At 29.3% G+C, this 20,333-nt stretch overlaps 1 protein-coding gene across 4 annotated transcripts in view; it reads left to right on the forward strand.

The window, feature by feature from the left end:
• The window catches only part of LOC129962007 (iroquois-class homeodomain protein irx-3-like), a 199,841-nt gene extending 189,342 nt beyond the window's left edge, over positions 1–10,499 (forward strand). For all 4 annotated transcript variants that reach the window (XM_056075671.1, XM_056075672.1, XM_056075669.1 and 1 more), the window contains exons 4-5: positions 1,134–1,498; positions 8,033–10,499. In XM_056075671.1, the coding sequence (XP_055931646.1) occupies positions 1,134–1,498; positions 8,033–8,886 (1,219 nt within the window). In that variant the 3' untranslated portion in view covers positions 8,887–10,499. The remainder of the gene's footprint in view (positions 1–1,133; positions 1,499–8,032) is intronic.
• The last annotated feature ends 9,834 nt before the right edge of the window (positions 10,500–20,333 follow it).

Below are 20,333 nucleotides of genomic sequence, written 5' to 3' on the forward strand. Positions count from 1 at the left end.
TGTTTGAAGTTTCAAAATGAAAAATTTACGTTTAAATAAATCAATGCGTTGTTAATTTTTAGACGCTTTTTTTAATTAAAAATAACACTGCTCATTATTAAATTTTAAAATTTCAATGCTCTGCACAGATATTAATTATTATATATCCTTCGAAAATATCACAATTCCTCAATTAAATCAAAATTTCCATTTTTTCATATATTTTGTAAATTTCTTCCACAATTTATTTAATTATAAATACTAATAAATAAGTTGGTCCTTTCCCACAAATTTTTTTAATGCTTCGCTAACTAAAATGATAATTTGAATGTAATGAAAATACGATTGCCAATATGGATTTCTTAGGTTGTGGATCAAATTCCCATGTAGGATTATATGAAAGTTTGAGTGATAGATATGTTAATAGAAAATGGTTTTGTTAGATTTTTAAATAATTGCAAACGAATATACTCAGGGAAGAAATACAACCGATTTCAAAAATTTGATCAAAATATTCTATTAAAATATGCTTATCTCAATACTAATATAATATAGATAGGCACGTTATTGTTTTTCTATTTAACATAATCTTTATTGAATTTCTCTGTGTTTATAAGAGCTCTGTGTTTATAAGAGCTGTGTTTATAAGAGCTTGTCTGCCTCTCAATATTTATATGCTAATAATTTTTTTCTTAAACTGAGAACGAGGTATTAGATACAATAAGTTCGCAAACTGCATAATATTTATCTTTCATTAAAATTGAGTAAATCATTGTTAGTGAAAAAAGAGTAAATTAAAGAGGATTTATTATTTTGCTTATAATCTGTTTAATAAGCATTTTATATACTTAAAAGTTCTTCTTCTTCAAGTTAAACAAATAAATGGTAATTATTTTCTATAAGTAATTCAAATTCTAAAAAATAAGTAAAAAGAAAAAAAAAAGATAATAACGTCAATATGTATCACTGCTAAGTATTGTGAGGAGATTCCTTGTTTCATACAATTACGAATGACGGCAATTATTTAAAACCGAATAATTCGTAATCATCAATTTTTTGTTTTCACAAAGTATTTTTAAACTCTCATATTTCTTAATTTTAATTATTACTCTAATTATGCATCTTAATCATAATTTTTTTTATTACTTGTGCAGATACGGGGTGGACTTGAATGGCGCACGCAGAAAAAACGCGACGAGGGAGACTACGAGCACCCTGAAGGCGTGGCTAAACGAACATCGCAAAAATCCTTACCCAACTAAAGGAGAGAAGATCATGCTGGCCATCATCACCAAAATGACCCTCACTCAAGTGTCCACTTGGTTCGCCAATGCCCGAAGAAGGCTCAAGAAAGAGAACAAAATGACTTGGTCTCCAAGAAACAGATGCGAAGATGACGACTTAGATGATAGAGATGATACAGACCAAAGGATCAAAGAATCCGATGCCAAAAGGATGGACAAGGACCACGACGTGGACAGGAGGAGGAGTGATCCTCACCATCCAAGGCAAAACTCAGGTAAGATAGAATGATCATTTTTAGACATTTGCTGTTATATTATTAGTTGCTGAGATTATTAATCAATATAATTATATTACTTGTTAGGATTAAGCTAGTTAGAAAGCAGGAGGACCTGCTAAAGATATTAAAAATCAAAATATTTCCTATAAATCTACATTTCTGAGGGATTTAAAAATGAACCTGGCATAAAAACATGTTGCGCGGTGATATTCTGTATTAAAATGAAAACTCCAAATTAGCAACTCAGATAACATGCCACTAATATATATTGTAAACTTGGTACTTTAGTACCAACCATATATCATGGGTGAACATAATTAAATGTTTATTACGAACGAGCCTATTGATCATTATAATCAAATTAATTTAAAAATCAAAATTATAAACCTTTTAATTCGATTAACATTGATGAGAAACGATGAAATAAAAACTATAAAAAAAGCACAACAAAATAAAAATTTTAACTGTTATTATGTTGATACTTTCCATTATTATTCGTTACTTTATGAGTGCGAAGATTCGCAATCCCGATTTTTCAGTAGAATGTTATAATTCTGAAAATAACTAAATGCCTCCATTTCGCTTTGAATTAAGCTCCAAAGATCCAGGCAGATCAAACATACAGGTCCAAATTTAGTACCCAAAATTTCTTTGATACGAAATCTAAACAGGCTGAATCCCAGTTTTACAGTTATCTAACAATACGATTAATAAAGATATTCTGGAAAGGATATAATTTCCTATAAACCGTAAAATTTTTGGCGATCAGTCGTTGGCATGAGTTGCGAGCGAAAGAACCTGTATAGTATTCAGATATTGTAAATAAGCCTAACATAATGCAATTTGATTTGTAAAATACTTTTATGACGTTTATCTACTGTTATCTTGTCAACAATTTATTGAAACGCTATTTAATATTATAATAAACACTTCATCAAGATTTTGAAACAAGTAGAAATGCTAAGAATGTCAAACAATTAAAAAAGGCTGAAGCACCACAGAAAAAAAAATGAAAATTATTGCATGCATAGAATTCAGTCTATATCTTACTTTATGAATCGATCAGATTTTTTGGTCTCATCAATTGTAAACAATCAATTCAATAAATGTCCGTAAGTATCTCGTAACGTTTTTAAAACATATCGGAAATACCAAGATATCCAGTAACTAAGAAAAGACGTCACCCTAAATTATCTATGATATTAAAATATAATCTGAATAACTTTATTAGAATTTAACTTGGCATCAGTTTTTTTTATATGCATATAGTCTTGAATAAAGGCTATGTGTTAATAATTTTTCAAACTTTTAAACATGGAATTATAATATGTTGTTACTTGTGGCATGCATGACTCTGTCCTCGAGAGGAACTATAGTTTCATCTTTATTTTAATTTCTTAATAGTGTAAATCAACCAAATGCCGTCATTTTTCAGAAACAAACTGGTCCTTTTCGTATTTTGAAAATGGGAAATAAGAAAAATATGACTATTTTTTCAAGCAATTTTCCTCATTGTTTGAAATAAAATAACTCAGATGGACTGGAGGGTATTCGATTTCTTCCATTTGTGGTGTGTTGATCTGCAGAGTGAATAAAAAGATGCAGATAATGGACAGAACGGACAAAGATGGCGACACGCGTATTCGAATGAGAGGATGGGGAGGCGAAGATGGTGGAGGAGGCACAAACTGAAGGAGGCAGCAGCATCACGTGACCCTTTTCCACATTGTGGCACGATCTTTCTGCTTCCCTCCCAGAAACCGGGGGGAGGGTCATCCCTCCAGAGCACCGATTGGTTGCGGTGGAAGACTGTCGCTTGGGTGAAATGGATTCCCCAAAGGCAGCACATGCATAGGATTATAGCATGGGCTGTTTGAAAGCGCTGCCGAAAGGATTATAACCAGTATTCCCACCCCCTTTCCTCCTGGAAGACTATTGACTTTATTGAATAGTCGCGATTCAATGTCTTTGAGCCGACAGCGCAGCGGGGAAAGATTTTCCATTTAGGCCCGACGTCATTTTTAAATAGAAATTAGAAAGTTTGTGTGATCCGGAATATTTTCCAGGAAAAGCCTCCTGGATGGGGAAGGGATATTTGCTTTCAAATTGCTAAGTACAGAGACAAAGCCTAAATGGGGAGTGAATAGGTATTGAAAAGTTCATTCTTTTCAGAGAGATCACAATGTTCTGAAACCGGAATTTGGATTATTTTGAGACAAAGAGTCATGAATGGAACTTTAGATGCAGTAAAATTTTGAGAGTTACCAACTAAAATGAAAATTTAAGGACTTCATTAAAAGGCACTGAAGGCTATTTGTTTAGTTTATATGCATTGAACCGCTGTTTAAATCTTAATAGCGTCTCAATAATGACCATCACTTTATTTAATAATATATACCTGGAGCACACATCTTAGTAAGGTGGAATTTTCATTTTAAATTTAAAGCAGAAAAGCGCACAGGTATCAAACCATTTCATATGAGTTCTGAAAAGTACAACTTTGTACGAAAGATATCTTACTCTTTTTAAGACGTAAACTTTTTGTCAAGTATTTCTTCCAATCATTCATTCTTTTTTCTTAATTTTTCTTCTGAAAAATGCAAAATAATAGTATATTTTGTCAACTGTCATACTTGGTCTAAGTAAAAATTCTTTTTTTCAATAAATATTTAGACAAGACTCCTTTGCATATACTGTAACAGCGCACAGGAAAGTTGTTACGAAAATAACTTTTAAATTTAAGATCAAATATTGGAAAGACAATAAACCATTTTGTTGTAAAGAACCACATTTGCAAATTATATTTATATCATAAGGCTATTATGATGATCGCAAATTATGTTTGTTTCCCCCTTTGATTAAATTAATGGTTCATATGATGGCTAATTGATATTAAAATAGATCAAGTCGCCTGAATTGTGATAAACAATGACGAATAACAAAATAAAGACTTCTATATCACATAAAATGCAAAATTACCCTGTAAGTTTGTGAAAAGAGAAAAACTGGATCTTTAAATCAAACATTAAAAAATTCTATTTTTTTTTTTGTGAAATTTTGAAAAAGTTAATGAAATGAAACAAATATATGCTCATTGAAATCAATCAATGAAATCAATAACTGAATTATTAAGTACTGGTAGAAACTGGCAATCTTTATTTCAGTTTAATCAAAATTCAATTATAGTTTACCATATATATATATATATATATAAGTTGGCAGTTTATGTTCAAAAATTCAATGAAATCGAATCCAAAGATAATTTTGGTCATAATCATTGAAAATAGCAATATACATTTTAAAATTCAACAAAATATAAACCGAAAGGTAGTTTTGTCACGAGCAGTGGACAAACAACTAAGATATATCTGCGTGGACACCATGAAATTTCTATTTTCTACAAAGACAAATCAGCTTTACTGTCGGTGTAAAAAAAGGAATCGTCTATAATAAGTATCCATAAAAGATCTTTCAATTGAAGGGCTATATTGATAAAAAAGGAAAATGAATTTCCCATAAAGAGCATCTCATGTCACAGCGTCTCGATTTTAGCCCCATGACAAAGCAATCAAAATCCTTCGAACAAGACATTTGACTAGATTTAGTGGTGTTTCGGTATTAGATTCTTTGACGGAAATGTTGTTTACAACAGTCTATTTTTTCACAGATACATTATTAAGGGTGAAAAAAAGTCGCGTTTCACATAGGTCTGCTGAGTTTTATATTTCCTGTTAAGGTAGTTTCACATACTTTAACTGCGAATTTTACAACGAATTCTTTTCTGAAATCCGTAGAGTCGTAAACGTAGTATTACTGCGGATTCGTTGTACTTTGAAGTGAAAAGAATGGGGATAAAGTTAACACATCTAGAATTAATGCACCAGTAAGTTTTTATTAATAAAGCCTCATGTGAAACGCATTTAAAAAGTTTATGGCAGACCAGGTTTTTGACAATTTCGCATACTATTTTGGATTTTCAGAAATATACTATTTATTTTTAACAGGGAAATCTACCTATAACCTTAAGCTCTAGTTGTTTTATCATGGGCATGATTTACTGACACGAAAGATTTAATAAAATGACACATAAGGAAAAGGAAACAAATTGATTTGGCATGACATCCAATTTTTTCATTTTAAAATTCAATATCAACTTGACTTGGATGAACGACTACAAATTAAGTTATTAATGCTAAACTGATCTTAAACATCCAAAATACTAAACTGATTTTAAACATCTATAAAACAGCTCAACTATTAATCATTTCATTTCCTTTAATAGAGAATTTACATTTTCAGAAATTTAATATTTTACAGAAAGCAAATAAGAATACAAAATATCAGTTGTGCATACCAAATATCTTTTTAATTTTTGTTTTATTATTATAAAAAATATTTATCACTGAATTTTATTTTTTAAAACGACTTTATGGGGTTCTGAATTTGAATTTACGTAATTTTGATTGAAATTTAAGAAACTAACGAGAAGTTATATCTTTAGTAAAATACAAGAAAATAAATTTACTGAAGGACTTTATCAGAAATCCATTTAATTTTATATAAAAAATTGCAGTTATAAGTGGATAATATAATAAATATCTAAATAGTGTTTTTTTTATTTACAATTTCTTTTTAAAGAATCTTTGATATATATTATTATAAAAATCAACTATTTTTCTAACTTAATCCAAAAGGCAATTAAAAAATTATGTAATCTTGACATCCATCTGAAGGCAGAACATTTTAGCCAACAAGTACTTTTTAAAATTATGCTAATAAAAATTTAAGAAATGAAAATATCTTTATAAATATTAAATAGATAATTTGACGTACTTGTATTTAAAAAAAAAAATCTGAATCTCCTAACAAATCCTTCATTATTCAAGAATTTTTCTTAACAGAAAGTTGTACTTAATTACTTTTAATAGCCGTTGAGTTTGTACAATAATGTCATAATATTGTTCTACAATATTATGACAATATAATTAAATATTGTGCAATATTTTCGAGTTTTAAAAGAAATTTTACAGTTTTAGGAATAATGCATTGGATATTTTTAAAATCATCCTCTCTTCGGTTTTATCTTTCAAACCGGCCAGGTTAGCTGCCACTGTCATTGACCAGCAGCATTTGTAACAGCTTCCGAAGATGGTAATTCACCACCCCTCACATATCAATGTTTTATTTCGATGAGTATTGCGCGGCGAGGTTGTGCCTAACCACAAATGACTATTATACGGCTGGCTAAGCACTTTAACTCTCCCATTTCACCCCCTCGGGTAGGATCAAAACTCACGTCCAGCAGATGGGTGGTCACGAAACCGTGACCGCACGGATTCGAACGGCCGACGGGGTTGGTACTCCCCTTCTTCCTCATAGAGACACTAAGTGTCTGCCTCAGTTTTCTGTCGGCGTTAATGCAAGCGCCTCATAATTCTTTGCACTGTCGGAGCGAGTTAACTCGATGGAGTGGGTCTCGGAACCGTAACGAAATATAATGTCATCTCGTAACGGTCTGACATAATCGTTAAAACTAGAATGGGGTAAAGAATAGAAAGTAAGAGAAAATTCAGTATGGCTGTAAAATAAATCATAAATCAAAAGTTAAAACAAATAATGAGCTATGATTAATTTTGGAGACAGTTTTGCAAGTTAACATACATTATACCACTATCTAATATCTTAGGGTTTTCTTCTTTCTATATTTATATATAAACAAAAATAATAATAGAACTGCTTATCACATAGATGCTTAGACATTGGAACGAATATATTTATTCACAACGTGATAATGCGTAGATTTTTATGCATTTACACTATTTAATGTTAGAATTTTAGCATAGGTAGCAATTTTTTTGGTTGGTAAAATCAAATTTCATGCATATTAATCAAATAGTACATTTATTAAAATTTTGATATTAGATTTGCAATAAAATCTTCTTCCGTCGATTATGGAAATTTGTTTCCATACTCTTGATTGAATTTACAATTTTTTTATTCGTATTTTTTAAATTCATATTATATTTATTTTTTATTTATTAACGGTTTTTCTTTATTGTGGCTTCAAAAACATCTTTTGATATTGGGTTTTACATTTTACCAACGATAGATTTATAAATGTTCTTTATATTATGCCATAGTTTTAGAAATTCTTTTTTTTTTTTAATAAACAGCCATATCAAACTTTTGTCTTGTTAGATCTTATATTGTTAGATATTTATAAGCTTATTCAAACAAAAATTAATTTAAAAAAATCCGTATGTCTTAAAATATAATTGTAAAAATAGAAAGAAATACGAAACAGTAGAAGTGATTTTTTCAATACACTCGAAAACTGTCATATTCAATTTTGAGAAAGAGGATATATAATTATACGTATCAAATATTTCAACTGCATATTGAAGCAAATTAATAAAGAAAATGCATATCCCCTTTATTGGTACGAAGTTGCATGCAAAATTTGTTATGTTAAACTGCAAAATTATATTTATTTTATTATGAACTCAGTCTAAATGCTATGTTTTGTTTTAGGTTCTGATGATGGCAAAATGGACTTCGTGGATGTCGACGATGACTGTAAATCGTGTGCTTCCACAAGTACTGACGGGCATGTCATAACCAACAGCTCGGACAAAGAAAACTGTTCCCTTCTCAAACCACACAGAGTGCCCAGTCCAATTTCGGACGCTTCTCTAGGTTCCGAGGACTCAGAATCCTCTCAGAACTCTTCTGTTCCCCACCCTTCCTCGACAGAACTGCCACAGCAAAGCCAACAACAGAAACCTAGAATATGGTCAATTGTCGATACAGCGACATCGACGCAAGGTCCCAGTTCCTCAAACCTCCCTCCCGGTGCTTCCTCTAGACTGAGCCCTTTGCAAAGGGCAGCCTACCTCAATCCTTATCCGAAACCAGCCTCGTGGTACGCAGGAACTCTCGGGAATCTTAGTGTAGTAACAAGTGTTGGTGGCACATTCCCCTTATCAGCTGTGTACTCTTGTCCGCCAATAGGCGGAGGCCCATCCGGGTCAACACCATCCCTTGCTGAATCCTCTGCAGTCTCGTCCCTCAACAGGCTAAGGACAGCAGCTGCAGCTTTTCCTACGGCGGCTACTGCTGGAGAGCTCTCCCTTCATAAAGCGGCAATTGCAGCTGCGGCTGCTGCTGGTTCATCTTCACCTCCTACGTCGGTTTTCAGCTTGGCCTCCAAAATGGGCAATGGCTCTTTGGGGTCTGCAAGTGACCAGCCTCAACAGGACTCCCCCGGTGTGTCTCGAACTTCGACGTCCAGTAGTAGCTCTGCGGCGGCGATAGCAGCAATGTCTAGCAGTACTGCTAGTAGCGTCATCAACAATGGACCGAGTCCAGGACGTGTAATTTCTTAATAATTCAAAAATGAATACTATATGGAAATTTCACTGAATCGCCAAGCACGGCACAATGTACAGATTAAGAGACTGGTTGGGAAGGCTTTCTGGAACAAGCCTACCAAAAAGAATCAAACGTTATTGAAGAGAAAAATATCACTTACAAGTGTTTGCGAAGGGCAAAAATTCATGATAAACGAAAGATATACTTCATGCATGAAATGTACGGCTTTCTATTTCGACTTTTCGAATACATCAACTTTTTTCGATCGTCAGTAGTCAATGTACTTAATTAAGATATCGAAATAAAATTGTGGGTTTGACCTGAAAACTAAATTTTTAATCTAATGATAAATATTTTTAACATATAGTATGGAAATTTACCTCTTTAAAATGCCATGTATAGTATTCATTAACTTTTTAAAATTAATGGATCTTGTTAATTAATCTAAAATTGTTGATTAGTGAAACAAAATTTTATTTAGATAGTTGTTTTTATTAATATATTCTTATGCTTGCATTAAATTCTGAATTATACTAAAAGCAAATATTATATTTTCGCTATAATTGCGTGAAAAAACTATTGTATGCTATCTCAAAAGCCTTTAAATTTTTAATGAAAACATTTACAGAAGCATAAATTTTTGCCATTAAATTATTTAATACAATTTTTGAAGTTTTCTTGAATTACTTGTGTTTTAGATGTCATTGCAGACTTTTAGCTTAATATTCTAAAAAATCGCTCCTCGCTCTTTGAAAATTAAAAGTTGACGTCTTCGTTATTCCACAGCGTAAAAGAAATTGAAAGCTCAAAGCCTCAAGAAAGCGTTAATGATTTTTCGAAAATGGTCTTGAAAAATTTAGTTTTTTCCAATATTCTCAGAGATCTATGAAGTGAACTGGAAGAAATTGAAAAACCACTATGGCATCATTATGAAACCCAAATTGTCATACGAAGAGATAAATGAAAATGTAAATAAAAGTGTCTTACAGTATTAAATCACACACAAAAAAAATATTCAAGCTGTTGCAAATGAACTCATAACAAATAATGCTTGATTGCAATACTTCCTAATTCATTTTGGACATCTTTCCAAGCGCTTTGATTAAACATAAAGTTACGGTGAATAAAAACTCAAAGTTGTCGAAGCACATGCTTTCACAGCGGATTGATGAATCAATAAGGTGGGCGACAAGCTGCTGTTAATAATTTATTTGAAAGTGACTATCAGAGTTTAAAACTTATTGAAAAAAAATAAAAAACTCTTGAAGAAAGCCAAATGTTTTCCTACAAAGACTTAATGAAAGTGACGACGCTTTTATAAACCAAAGCTTGTATATAGTTACCATGACATAGATAAATATAAGTGTACAAAAGTTGTTCAAGCCTGCTTAAAAAAAATGGAAAATAATGTGACACCAGCAGGAACTGGAATCTAATTTATTTCGTGGCTTTGAAAATAACATATTGACTAGTGATAAAAGGAATTTGAAGAATTTATTATTGAGTCCATGATTTGCGCAAAAGGCCCCTTGTACTTTCTGTAATCCCCTTCGGCGTTGCCATTTTCCTTGTTGTCAATGAATAATTCAGTTTATGTATCAATAAATGCAAAAAGTGTTTCCTTTAATGTGTGTATTTTCTTCTGGTTGTTTTACATTATGCATTTACTGAAATTTCGAAAATATATTCGATTTCTGATAAATCAAAATAATAAAATAACTCGGAATTACTGTCATAAAATTTTGAACATATTGCTTCGAAAAAAATATAAAAATAAAAAATAATTTCAAATATAAATGATAAATACAATTAAATTTTTAGAAGGGTTATCTATTTCAAAAAACGTTCACATTTTTAAATTTAACTCTCTGAATTAGCAGATTTTTAACATATAATTTCTTCAAATTCATGATATTCATTATTAGCTAAAATGTAAAAATAAAATATCTTGCATTATTCATTATATATTTGAAAAATCTATTATGTTTTAGAAAAAAAATTAAAGAAGATTAGTCACTAATTCGGAACATAATAGCATAATAATGTTTTAAATCTGATTCATCTATCTTTATTTTAATTTTTTGAATTTATTAAGAAATTAATACATGAACATAAAAATTGTATTTAGTATTTAATATGGGCGCAGCATGCGTGTGTATAAATTCGACAACTTAATGAAAGCATTTTACAAGACATATTTAAACTATTGTTAAAAAGTAATTCAAAATACTGAAATAAATTGCAAGGAGGTAAAACTGATGTAAGTAATTTTTTTTTAAATTTTAATGTGGAATAAAAACAATTGAGCGATTATATACTTTAAAGATATTAAAATTTTGATTAATTTTTAATTAGAAATATAATTGAATTTAAAAAAATATTTTCAAGAGAACTGACTATCCAAAAAGTAACTACATGCCAAATTTACGGCTCCAACATTCGGCTTTGGACAGCCTTTTATCATGCATATCACGTCACGCAATTTACAGACAGTGTAATAGCCTTATAAACATTTCAATGAAAGAAAATAATTAAGTAGTCATATTATGGGTAAGAATGCTTATACATTACAACATATGCATAATTACGTTTATGTTATTGAATTATTAACACTCGACAAAGAATCGATTAATTAATTATAATTTTTACTAGGGAATAGCAATATCCAGTATAAAAACTATTCAAAGTTTGATTAATTGTTCTTTACCACAATTTATAGATAAAAACTAGAGTTTGCTATATCATGGTTGATTGAACATAACGAAAATAAGTGGGTGTTATATAATAAGTTTAATAAATGTGCATTATATAATAAAAGTTTAATATAAATTAATTCAGACAGTAATAAGTTCCCAAGAAAAATATAAATTTTTAAATTGTATGTGATGGCGCAGTTGTAATCGTGATTATTAACCCTTACGACTATCCTTGGACTATTCAATAGCATTTTTCAAACTTATAAAAATATATTTATATATTATATTAAGAAATTTATATACTATATTAAATAAATATATAATAATATATAACAAATATTTATATATTATATTAAAAAAATAAGCATTGACTAGTGAAATATCAATTGACATACAGTAATGCTTCGGAAACAATATCATTATATATAGCAATAAAAAATATTTAAGATTATTGGAGATTTGCATCAAATGAATGTTTCATTTTAAACAAAATAATCATTTTTAATATTATTCCTATTTTTGGGAGAAATTTATTACAAAAAGTTGCCTAAAATTAAACTCCTTTATTTTTCTGGAGGTCAATAATCTTACCATTACTAAACCGAAATTAGCTTCTTTGTTTTAAAATTTATACTGAACTAATTTAAACGCATTAATTAATTCATATTTCAGTGAACGAGTAATTATGTTTTTCTGAGATGGAAGATCCATAAATAAAAATTTAGAAAACTGAAAAATAAAGTTTTTAAATTCAAAATTTGGATTGATTTTATTAGCCTTTGGATAATATGATATGCTCTCGGCACTTATAAAGTTTTAGTACCCCAAAATCGGGAGAATTGATTTGGAGTTTGGGCTGATTAATATATAAGACAAATTCAATTTTGTATGAAACATACAGCGGTTTTACAATCATTTACGGTGAACTATTTGAATTTTTAACTATTTGAAAGTTATCCATTTTAATAAAAGGGCCAAAAATATTATAAGGAAGGAAAATACGACAAAACGATGAAATCAATCATACGTAAACAAAAAATTCAGTCGGCTGCAGAAAACATAAAATGAGGGTTTTCTGCAACTAAATCGTTAAGAAATAAAACTGTCACGTTAGAAAGGGCTGAGGTTGAAATTTAAAAACTGGACATTCAATTAAAATACAAATTATCAAATAAACATGTGGTATTAAATGTATGTGGTGATTTCATAAAGTGTTGTAAAGTGTGTATCATTACAATTAGAGTTTGAGTCCAATACATAGACAAATCAATACGACATTCTTTCGTCGAACTAAAAGACTAGATCACCTTCTAAGAGTGGGATTTACGGTGAAGTTGATGCGTTATTTGTCTGTAAATTCTGTCATCTTAATGAAGTATTTAACAGCGTAGGTACTATACTATTATTGCAGGAAAAATAGGAAAATTTTGTAAATTTTCAAATTTCAGTGATTTTAATATTTATGCAATTTTGCATATAAAACAGAATCTCAGATTTAACAATTCTTATAGATAGAATGCAATATTTATTATATGGAATGAAAGTATTGGTTGGGAGAGAATTCAGTATCGCATGAATATTAGTAAACAAATATCATATACATCCAGCGAAGTATTTAAACGGTAAGCAAATTTATATTAACTTCTTACTCGAATACTTGCTCTGACTAAGTTTCTAATTTCTCCTGCATATTAGATAAAAACTGAATTGATTTAATATTCCCAAGTTTAGGAAATAAAATATTTATCAAATTAATTGCAACTTTTTCAGCCTATAATGTCAAAACTTTCTATAAAAAATAATTTTATTAAGATTGATTATGAAGATTCTAAGATAAATAACAAGTATTTTTGCTCTAAATCAATAAATGCCTATCCTTAAGTAGAATAATGCAATAAAAGTGATCCTTTTTCGATACAAAATTTGATTAAAATAAAAAATGAGCTCAATCCAATTTTTTTGCATGTTTTTAGAAAGCAAAAATTATTATTCATATTTTAAAATACAAGTTCTCCCAGATATAAATTCATATCTTAAAAGTTTCTTAATTCTTAATATACTGTACTTAATTTCGAAATATCATAAAAATTATTCATACTGTTTAAAGGAAGGATCTCAAGAAACAAAATGTATTTATTTCAATTGTTCGTTTTAGAAAAAAAAAAGTTTAGTAATTGATTTTAACACTTGCATTAAATATATTAATCCAATAATAATTATGCTATATCAGAAACATATTATCTTTGAAAATATTTTCAACTGATGATTTGTTTTGAATATCGATAATAACATTTAAATAATTATCAATGGATATAGATTAAAAGTAAAATAAACTGATAAAAGTATGATACTTTTGATATCATAAAATAGCTTTGAATCAATATTTGATCAATAAATTAAATGCTTAAAAAGTCTTATTTATGTTTCCAGATTGTAGAAAAGTTTCAAAATATATGCATGAGATGCTATTCCAAAATTTTTAAAAACTTTTCAGCATCCGCTTGATTGACATAAGCTTCTATACTAACAATAAAAAAATAAAAAACTTGCAAATTCCTGCAAACAGAGAGCATTGTATAATTATCTAACATTCTCTGTAATATAGCGAAAATAAACAGTCTATTCTGTGAATTTAATCACATATATATGTTATTAATGTTATTCCTTCCTTTCAAATCCTTGATGTAGTTAATATTTTCTCTAATCCATGCAGAAAAAGAGGCAAAAACCTAAAAGAAAGATTTTTTTTTTTACCCCTGATTACATGAAGAATGCGCTTTGTTTGCAAATGAATAACTAAAAGTGAAATGTGTTTTGTTAGTTGGCTGCATTTATATTATTTGCCACTTCAATTTAGTGTAATAAAATATACTTTGTATACTATCTATTAATTAACTGGAGGTTATGCATAAATTAATTAATTCTTTTAGACCTTTCTTAATTCAATGTTTTTTTTTATGTATAAAACTAAATTTCATAAAATAAAGTTTTCTCTTCGCATAATTGATATAATTTTTTCTTCATCAACATCATGATTTTCTAGAACAAAAGTTAATCAGATAATACATTTTTTTATTAAAATCATAAAAAAATAAGATATTAATACAGATCTTGTTTTGTTCGAGAATTAGGTAGTTTTTATCTATTTCATTAGGGATTATTTAACGATTTCAATTGCAGTGACATATTTGATTCGTGCATCGACTGATAATGTATTAAATATATAACAAAATAAAAGTAATTATTTTAAAAAGAAAAAAGTCTAACTAGTATAAGAATCTCAGGTATCTGTTGTTTTCATATATAGATAGAAATAACAATGAAAATACAAAATTGAATGCATCATCCAATTAGGATATTAATTAAATAAATTCTTAGATTAAAGAATAGTAGTTTTTAAAAGGAATATTGGAGATTCTTTTTTACCCTTTCTAGGGCCATGGAAGTAAGCTTCCCAAGAAATTCATCAATCTTTGTATGAAGTTATGTAGGTTGGCATAAATTCTGACGAATTTTTCAATAAGGCAGAAAGATGCTTCAGTTCCTTATCTTACACAAAATGGTGTGTCTTGATTCATTAATCAATTATTAATAAACAGAACTAATTTAATTTATTTAATAAGCTAAATGAATCACTTTTCTTCAGCCAGTCTCAATCCTGAAAATATTTTAATATAATATGATTAGAAAAAAGGGCCTTTTAAAGGATTAAATATAAAAATATGAAATGCGCACTTAAATTTTCGGATATTTTGAAAAATTCAAATTTCAAGTATTCTATTATATGTTTCCTTCACTTAATTAACTGAAATTTTATTAAAAAGAAATAAATACATATTATCACGAGGCAAATGTATATAAATATTCATTACTTAAAATTTCAAAATTCATTAAACGATGCATAAAGTAAATAAATATCGAAAGACTAAAAAGGATGATAATTGAAACCATATGAGGGGGAAAATTAATAAAAGTTTATAAGCAGTCTTATAAGAAACTAAGAGAAAAGGAAAAGGAATGATCAATTTTTAAAAATTTCTTTTTTAGTTTAAAAGCCAAAAAGATAACCAAATAGAATAAGTTTCGCAGGTATTGAAACAAAAGAAACTTTGAAAGATTATTAGAATTCTTTTTTTTTTTCATTTAGGGCGAATTATTCACAATGATCAGAATTGGAGAAGTCTGATTTGAAAAACATTATACATAGAATATTTTTTCTTTCTAACTTTTCAATGCATTGACTTCTTTTTAATAGACTTTCAATTAAATGCATAATCAAGTCAGATTTTTAAAAACATCATATGATAATTAGAGAATATATATAATATTATGAGCAGTCTTATAAAAAACTAAGAGAAAATGCCAGAAAGGAAAAAGGAATGATAATGATACTGGTTACAAAATAAATGTTGAAATTTGGGTTCTGTATTTCTATTAATAATAGAGATTAATGTGTGTCTGTACTTCTCTGTGTGTACCGGATAGACTATTCGTTTTAGAACTACTAAATCTGATACAGATACACTTCTGTAGGTAAATGTGTGAAACCTTGGAAATATTTTCTTGAAATTTTAATCTATGGAAAATGAAACGAAACTGTAAAGTTTTTTTTTCCACCATAACTTTGGAAAGTATTACAATCCAAAAAGTAATTTTAATCATTTAAAAAATAAAAAAAGCATTTTTTTCTTTAATTCTAATTTTGTTGAATCAGAATTATTTGCCTATTTTAAATGAATTTTTAAAAGTGAAATGCATTTTACAGCGATATATGTCATTAATGAAATCGTTTTCGTTGTTGCCACAAACATTTCCTCCTGGGATTTTCTTGCCTGATTGTTAATAAATATATGAAAATATAGCTTATTTTTTCAGGTTTTGTTTAAGACCTGTTGTTGATAAGTTTTTGAAATTTTGTTAGAGATAAAGTTTTTCTGAAGTAGTTAAATCTTCTACTCTAAATTAAATCTCACATTTTAGGGGAAATAGCAGGAGAGATAATACATTATTCCTTATAATGAATAGAAAGTTTAAAGCTTCTTAAATAGTACGAATTCATGTCTGTCAAAGTCTGAAATTTTGAAACACATAAAATATCTAATTGAAGTTTTTAATAAGCATTGACGGACCAGTTGGTCATCAAAGGCGACTAGTATTAAATAAAAAGTAAACAATATTGGTGTCTTCATTTTTGATTCTAGAAGAATTGCATATAACAAATTTTCTTTCATGCTTTTATAATATGAGACTGATAATAGACTGAGTCATAGAGTATAATAGACTCTATCTGAGATAATAGACTCATAATCTGAGATAATAGACTCATAATCTGAGATAATAGACTCATAATATATTCTAGTTTTAATTATACAATCTATGAAGTGCAAACTGAGACTTGCGCTTTTGGTGTTATTTTATAAAGATTAGCATGTATTTGCCTATAGGTCAAAAAGGTTGGAAATCGGTTTGTAAGCAAAGTTCGTGACTTGTATGCATGAGCCGGATGACATGTGATTATGCGACCGGAAGTTCCAGATGTGAGTCTGTGTAATGTCGACCTGCGCTGACGTGTAGAGAAAGAGCACGCGACCCTCATTACATGTCGTGTAATTAGGAAATGTCTCACACAGAGCCAACCACCGGAACGATGTTTCTTGCACATTGAGACAATATGAAAAATCCTGATCATTATCACTTCACAGATCGTTCATCATTTATGAAGTTCACAATCTCACACTCAAAAACCGAACTCTTCATGGCATACACTGAATCATAGAAATTCTAGAAGGTTATGCACATAGATCATGGATGTAAATATTTAAATGAAGATGTCCTCTCAATAGAAGAAACAAGAATCATTTTTATAAAGTAATACTCATTTATTGTTACAGGTGGAATAAATTGTCACATTTTTTAATTACAGTCAAATGTTGGCTTAATGATATTATGAGAATACTCTACAAATAGTACCTCTCTGTCATTGGTTTGGTTGCTTTTAACAATGAAATATTAACATAACTTTAAAATAAGTGAACTGTTTTTATAAAAAGAAGGTTTAATTTTAGTTCTTTACTTCTTGAGTTCTGTTTGACTGAATTTAATTTCTGCTTGACTCCTTTAACACTTGGATTTCCTATGCCAGTTATATCTCATTCAAAATGACATTTACAATAAAATGAGATAATTATCAATTGAACATTTTTGTTGAAAAATATTTCATTTGATACTATATCTAACTCCTGTGATTTGGAAATAGGATTATATCGGATATCAATATTTTTCTTCTATCAAGAATCCGTACATGTCTTATATGGGAGGTTTCGAAGCGAATAACCTCTTTCTGTTTATATTAGATAGCAGTAAGTTTATATTGAGTTTATATTAATAATTTATGTTCGATAGATAGTAATCTGCTTCCAATTACTTTGATTTCATATTAACTGAATATATCTTTCGTCCTTTATTGATCGAAATTTGTTATTTAAAGATAGGAATTAATGGTAAGAATGCTTATTTCTAAGACTCAAAACGGATACAAATAATAACATCGCCATCACTTGAACAAAGAAGCATCTAATTAACTTATGAAAATTTACGTACAAGCCTAATTCCTTTTTCTGTCTTTAAAAAGTATAGATATGTAAGATGCTGTAACAAGAGTTCAAAACAAAAACTTACTAAGAAGATATTTTGAACGAGCTTCAAATATATCATTCTTAATAGTTTTATAGAGTGAAAAACCCTAATTACCTTATAAACCCTGAAACCATCTAAAATCTAAATGCACAATTCCTCATTTTGATTATTATACTGGCACATTGCTATTCCCATCATAATCGCTGTACCTGGTAGTAATGACAGAAAAAAAAAATCAGTTTCATTTTCCCCTTATGATTTGGGCCTTTCCACCCCTCCTGATTATGACGCCTTCTAAAACTCCGCCAATCTCTATCCTTTGCTTTCCACCAAGCTCCCTTCGGTCTTCCACCCTGGAAACAGAACCCCGCCAAAAGTCTCGGGCAACATTAAAAACCCATCGCGTCCAAGGTTCTGTTGCTCTCGAGTGAAAACAGCAGCAAAAAGAAACAGGAATAAAACGAGGTAGAGCACAGTTTCGGATCGCCATCCATATTCAATGAAGCGAGAGCAACAAGATAGAGTGGAGATGAGACTGAATGAGTGGAGGAAGAGGAAGGAAGAGTGGGAAAAAAATCTCTTCTAACGTCGACAGATTGGTGCAAAAGCCGTCCTGGGTCTTCCTTAATGTCCCTCCAGAATGACACTCTGGAACCCAATCCCGTAATAGAAGCAGGAGTGCTCACTTGCTTCTTTTGGGATAAAATATCCCCCACCGTTTAATGGCTGCCGCGCGCCTAAGAGATGATGTAAGTGCCTTCCATGTTGTGATAGGGACTAAGTTTTTGCTTGCTGCTGGCATTTCCTTCCTGGCTGCAGCAGCAATATCCAGACCAAGGCTGTAAGATAAGCTGATTATTTTGATGCTCTGGATCTTGATGTAGACGAATATTCTATCGAAGAGTGTGAGTACAAACTAATCTGGCATTAGACGGTGGACATGAAGAAAATATGTTGTGCTAAAATTGAAAAGAATGCATAATAACTTTGAGAGTGGATATTTTTCAGGCATAAGTTTGTGTAAGATTTATTTTGCTAATAAATTTTGCTGCATTTCTACGCATTTGTTGATACTTTTTGTTAGTGCTTATCTCTCTCGGCTGCCATTTTATTTTTTTTCCCTCCTTTTTTTTGAAAAATTATTTAAGACAGTTATTTTATGCAAAAATGATGTAAAGTGAGTAATGTTAAAGGGTTTTATAGAAGACAAATTTGTAATTGAGGATATTAAACATAAATATCTGAATTTATCTGCAATAATCCATATCTATTTATCTATAATAATCTTTAAGTATCTATTTGATTCATTTCAAATTTTCAATAGGGATAAGAAGATTTTTTTTTATCACAAAAATTTTGAGAAAGGTTAATTATAAGTAAGTTTGAGTTTATTTAATATTTTATAAATTTTCAGAAATTTGATATTTTATGAGTGAATTTAAAACTTTCTTAGTGAATGAAACTTCGGCGCTTACTTTATAATCAGATAACATTAAACGGTGCATTTAAAATAATCCGTTATAGAAATTGCCAGTATAAAAGATTAGATAGAAAATGCAGTTAAGCATTCCGTATAAGGCAGTATTTAATATTTAATTAAAATAAAATTCAGTTTAATATAGTTTAATACATTTGTAACCGTTACGGTTAGAATTACCAAACACTCTATTGCCTAAGAAATACTGTTTATTTTTTACCCATTTATAATCTAATAAATATTTCAAATCAAACTAAAGAAAATAAAAATCCACGGTTTTTTTTTTGTTTTGTTTTTTGCCTATCCAAAATTTTCTTTTGCAACTTACCATACCGTTGCTAATCACAGTTAAAAAAAATCTGTTATAATTTATTAAAAAGTCATAAATGAAAGGCTAACAATTTTTTGATCTATTCTTTAAAGATGATTAAGTAAATTTTTCATTAAGTTATAGAATTAAATTTAAGAAATTGTGAAGAAATTTACTGGTGACCAAAATTTAATTTTGCTCTTCATGTTATTTAGAGAGAAAAAATTTTATCATCAAAACACAAAACAAAACAGAGAATGGGATTGTAAATAAAACTATTTACTAACCCAAAGTATTACAGATACATTTTGAAATGCTTATAAATTAATGCTGATCTGAATG

Source organism: Argiope bruennichi, chromosome 2 (assembly GCF_947563725.1).
Source record: "Argiope bruennichi chromosome 2, qqArgBrue1.1, whole genome shotgun sequence".
Classification (NCBI taxonomy): domain Eukaryota; kingdom Metazoa; phylum Arthropoda; class Arachnida; order Araneae; family Araneidae; genus Argiope; species Argiope bruennichi.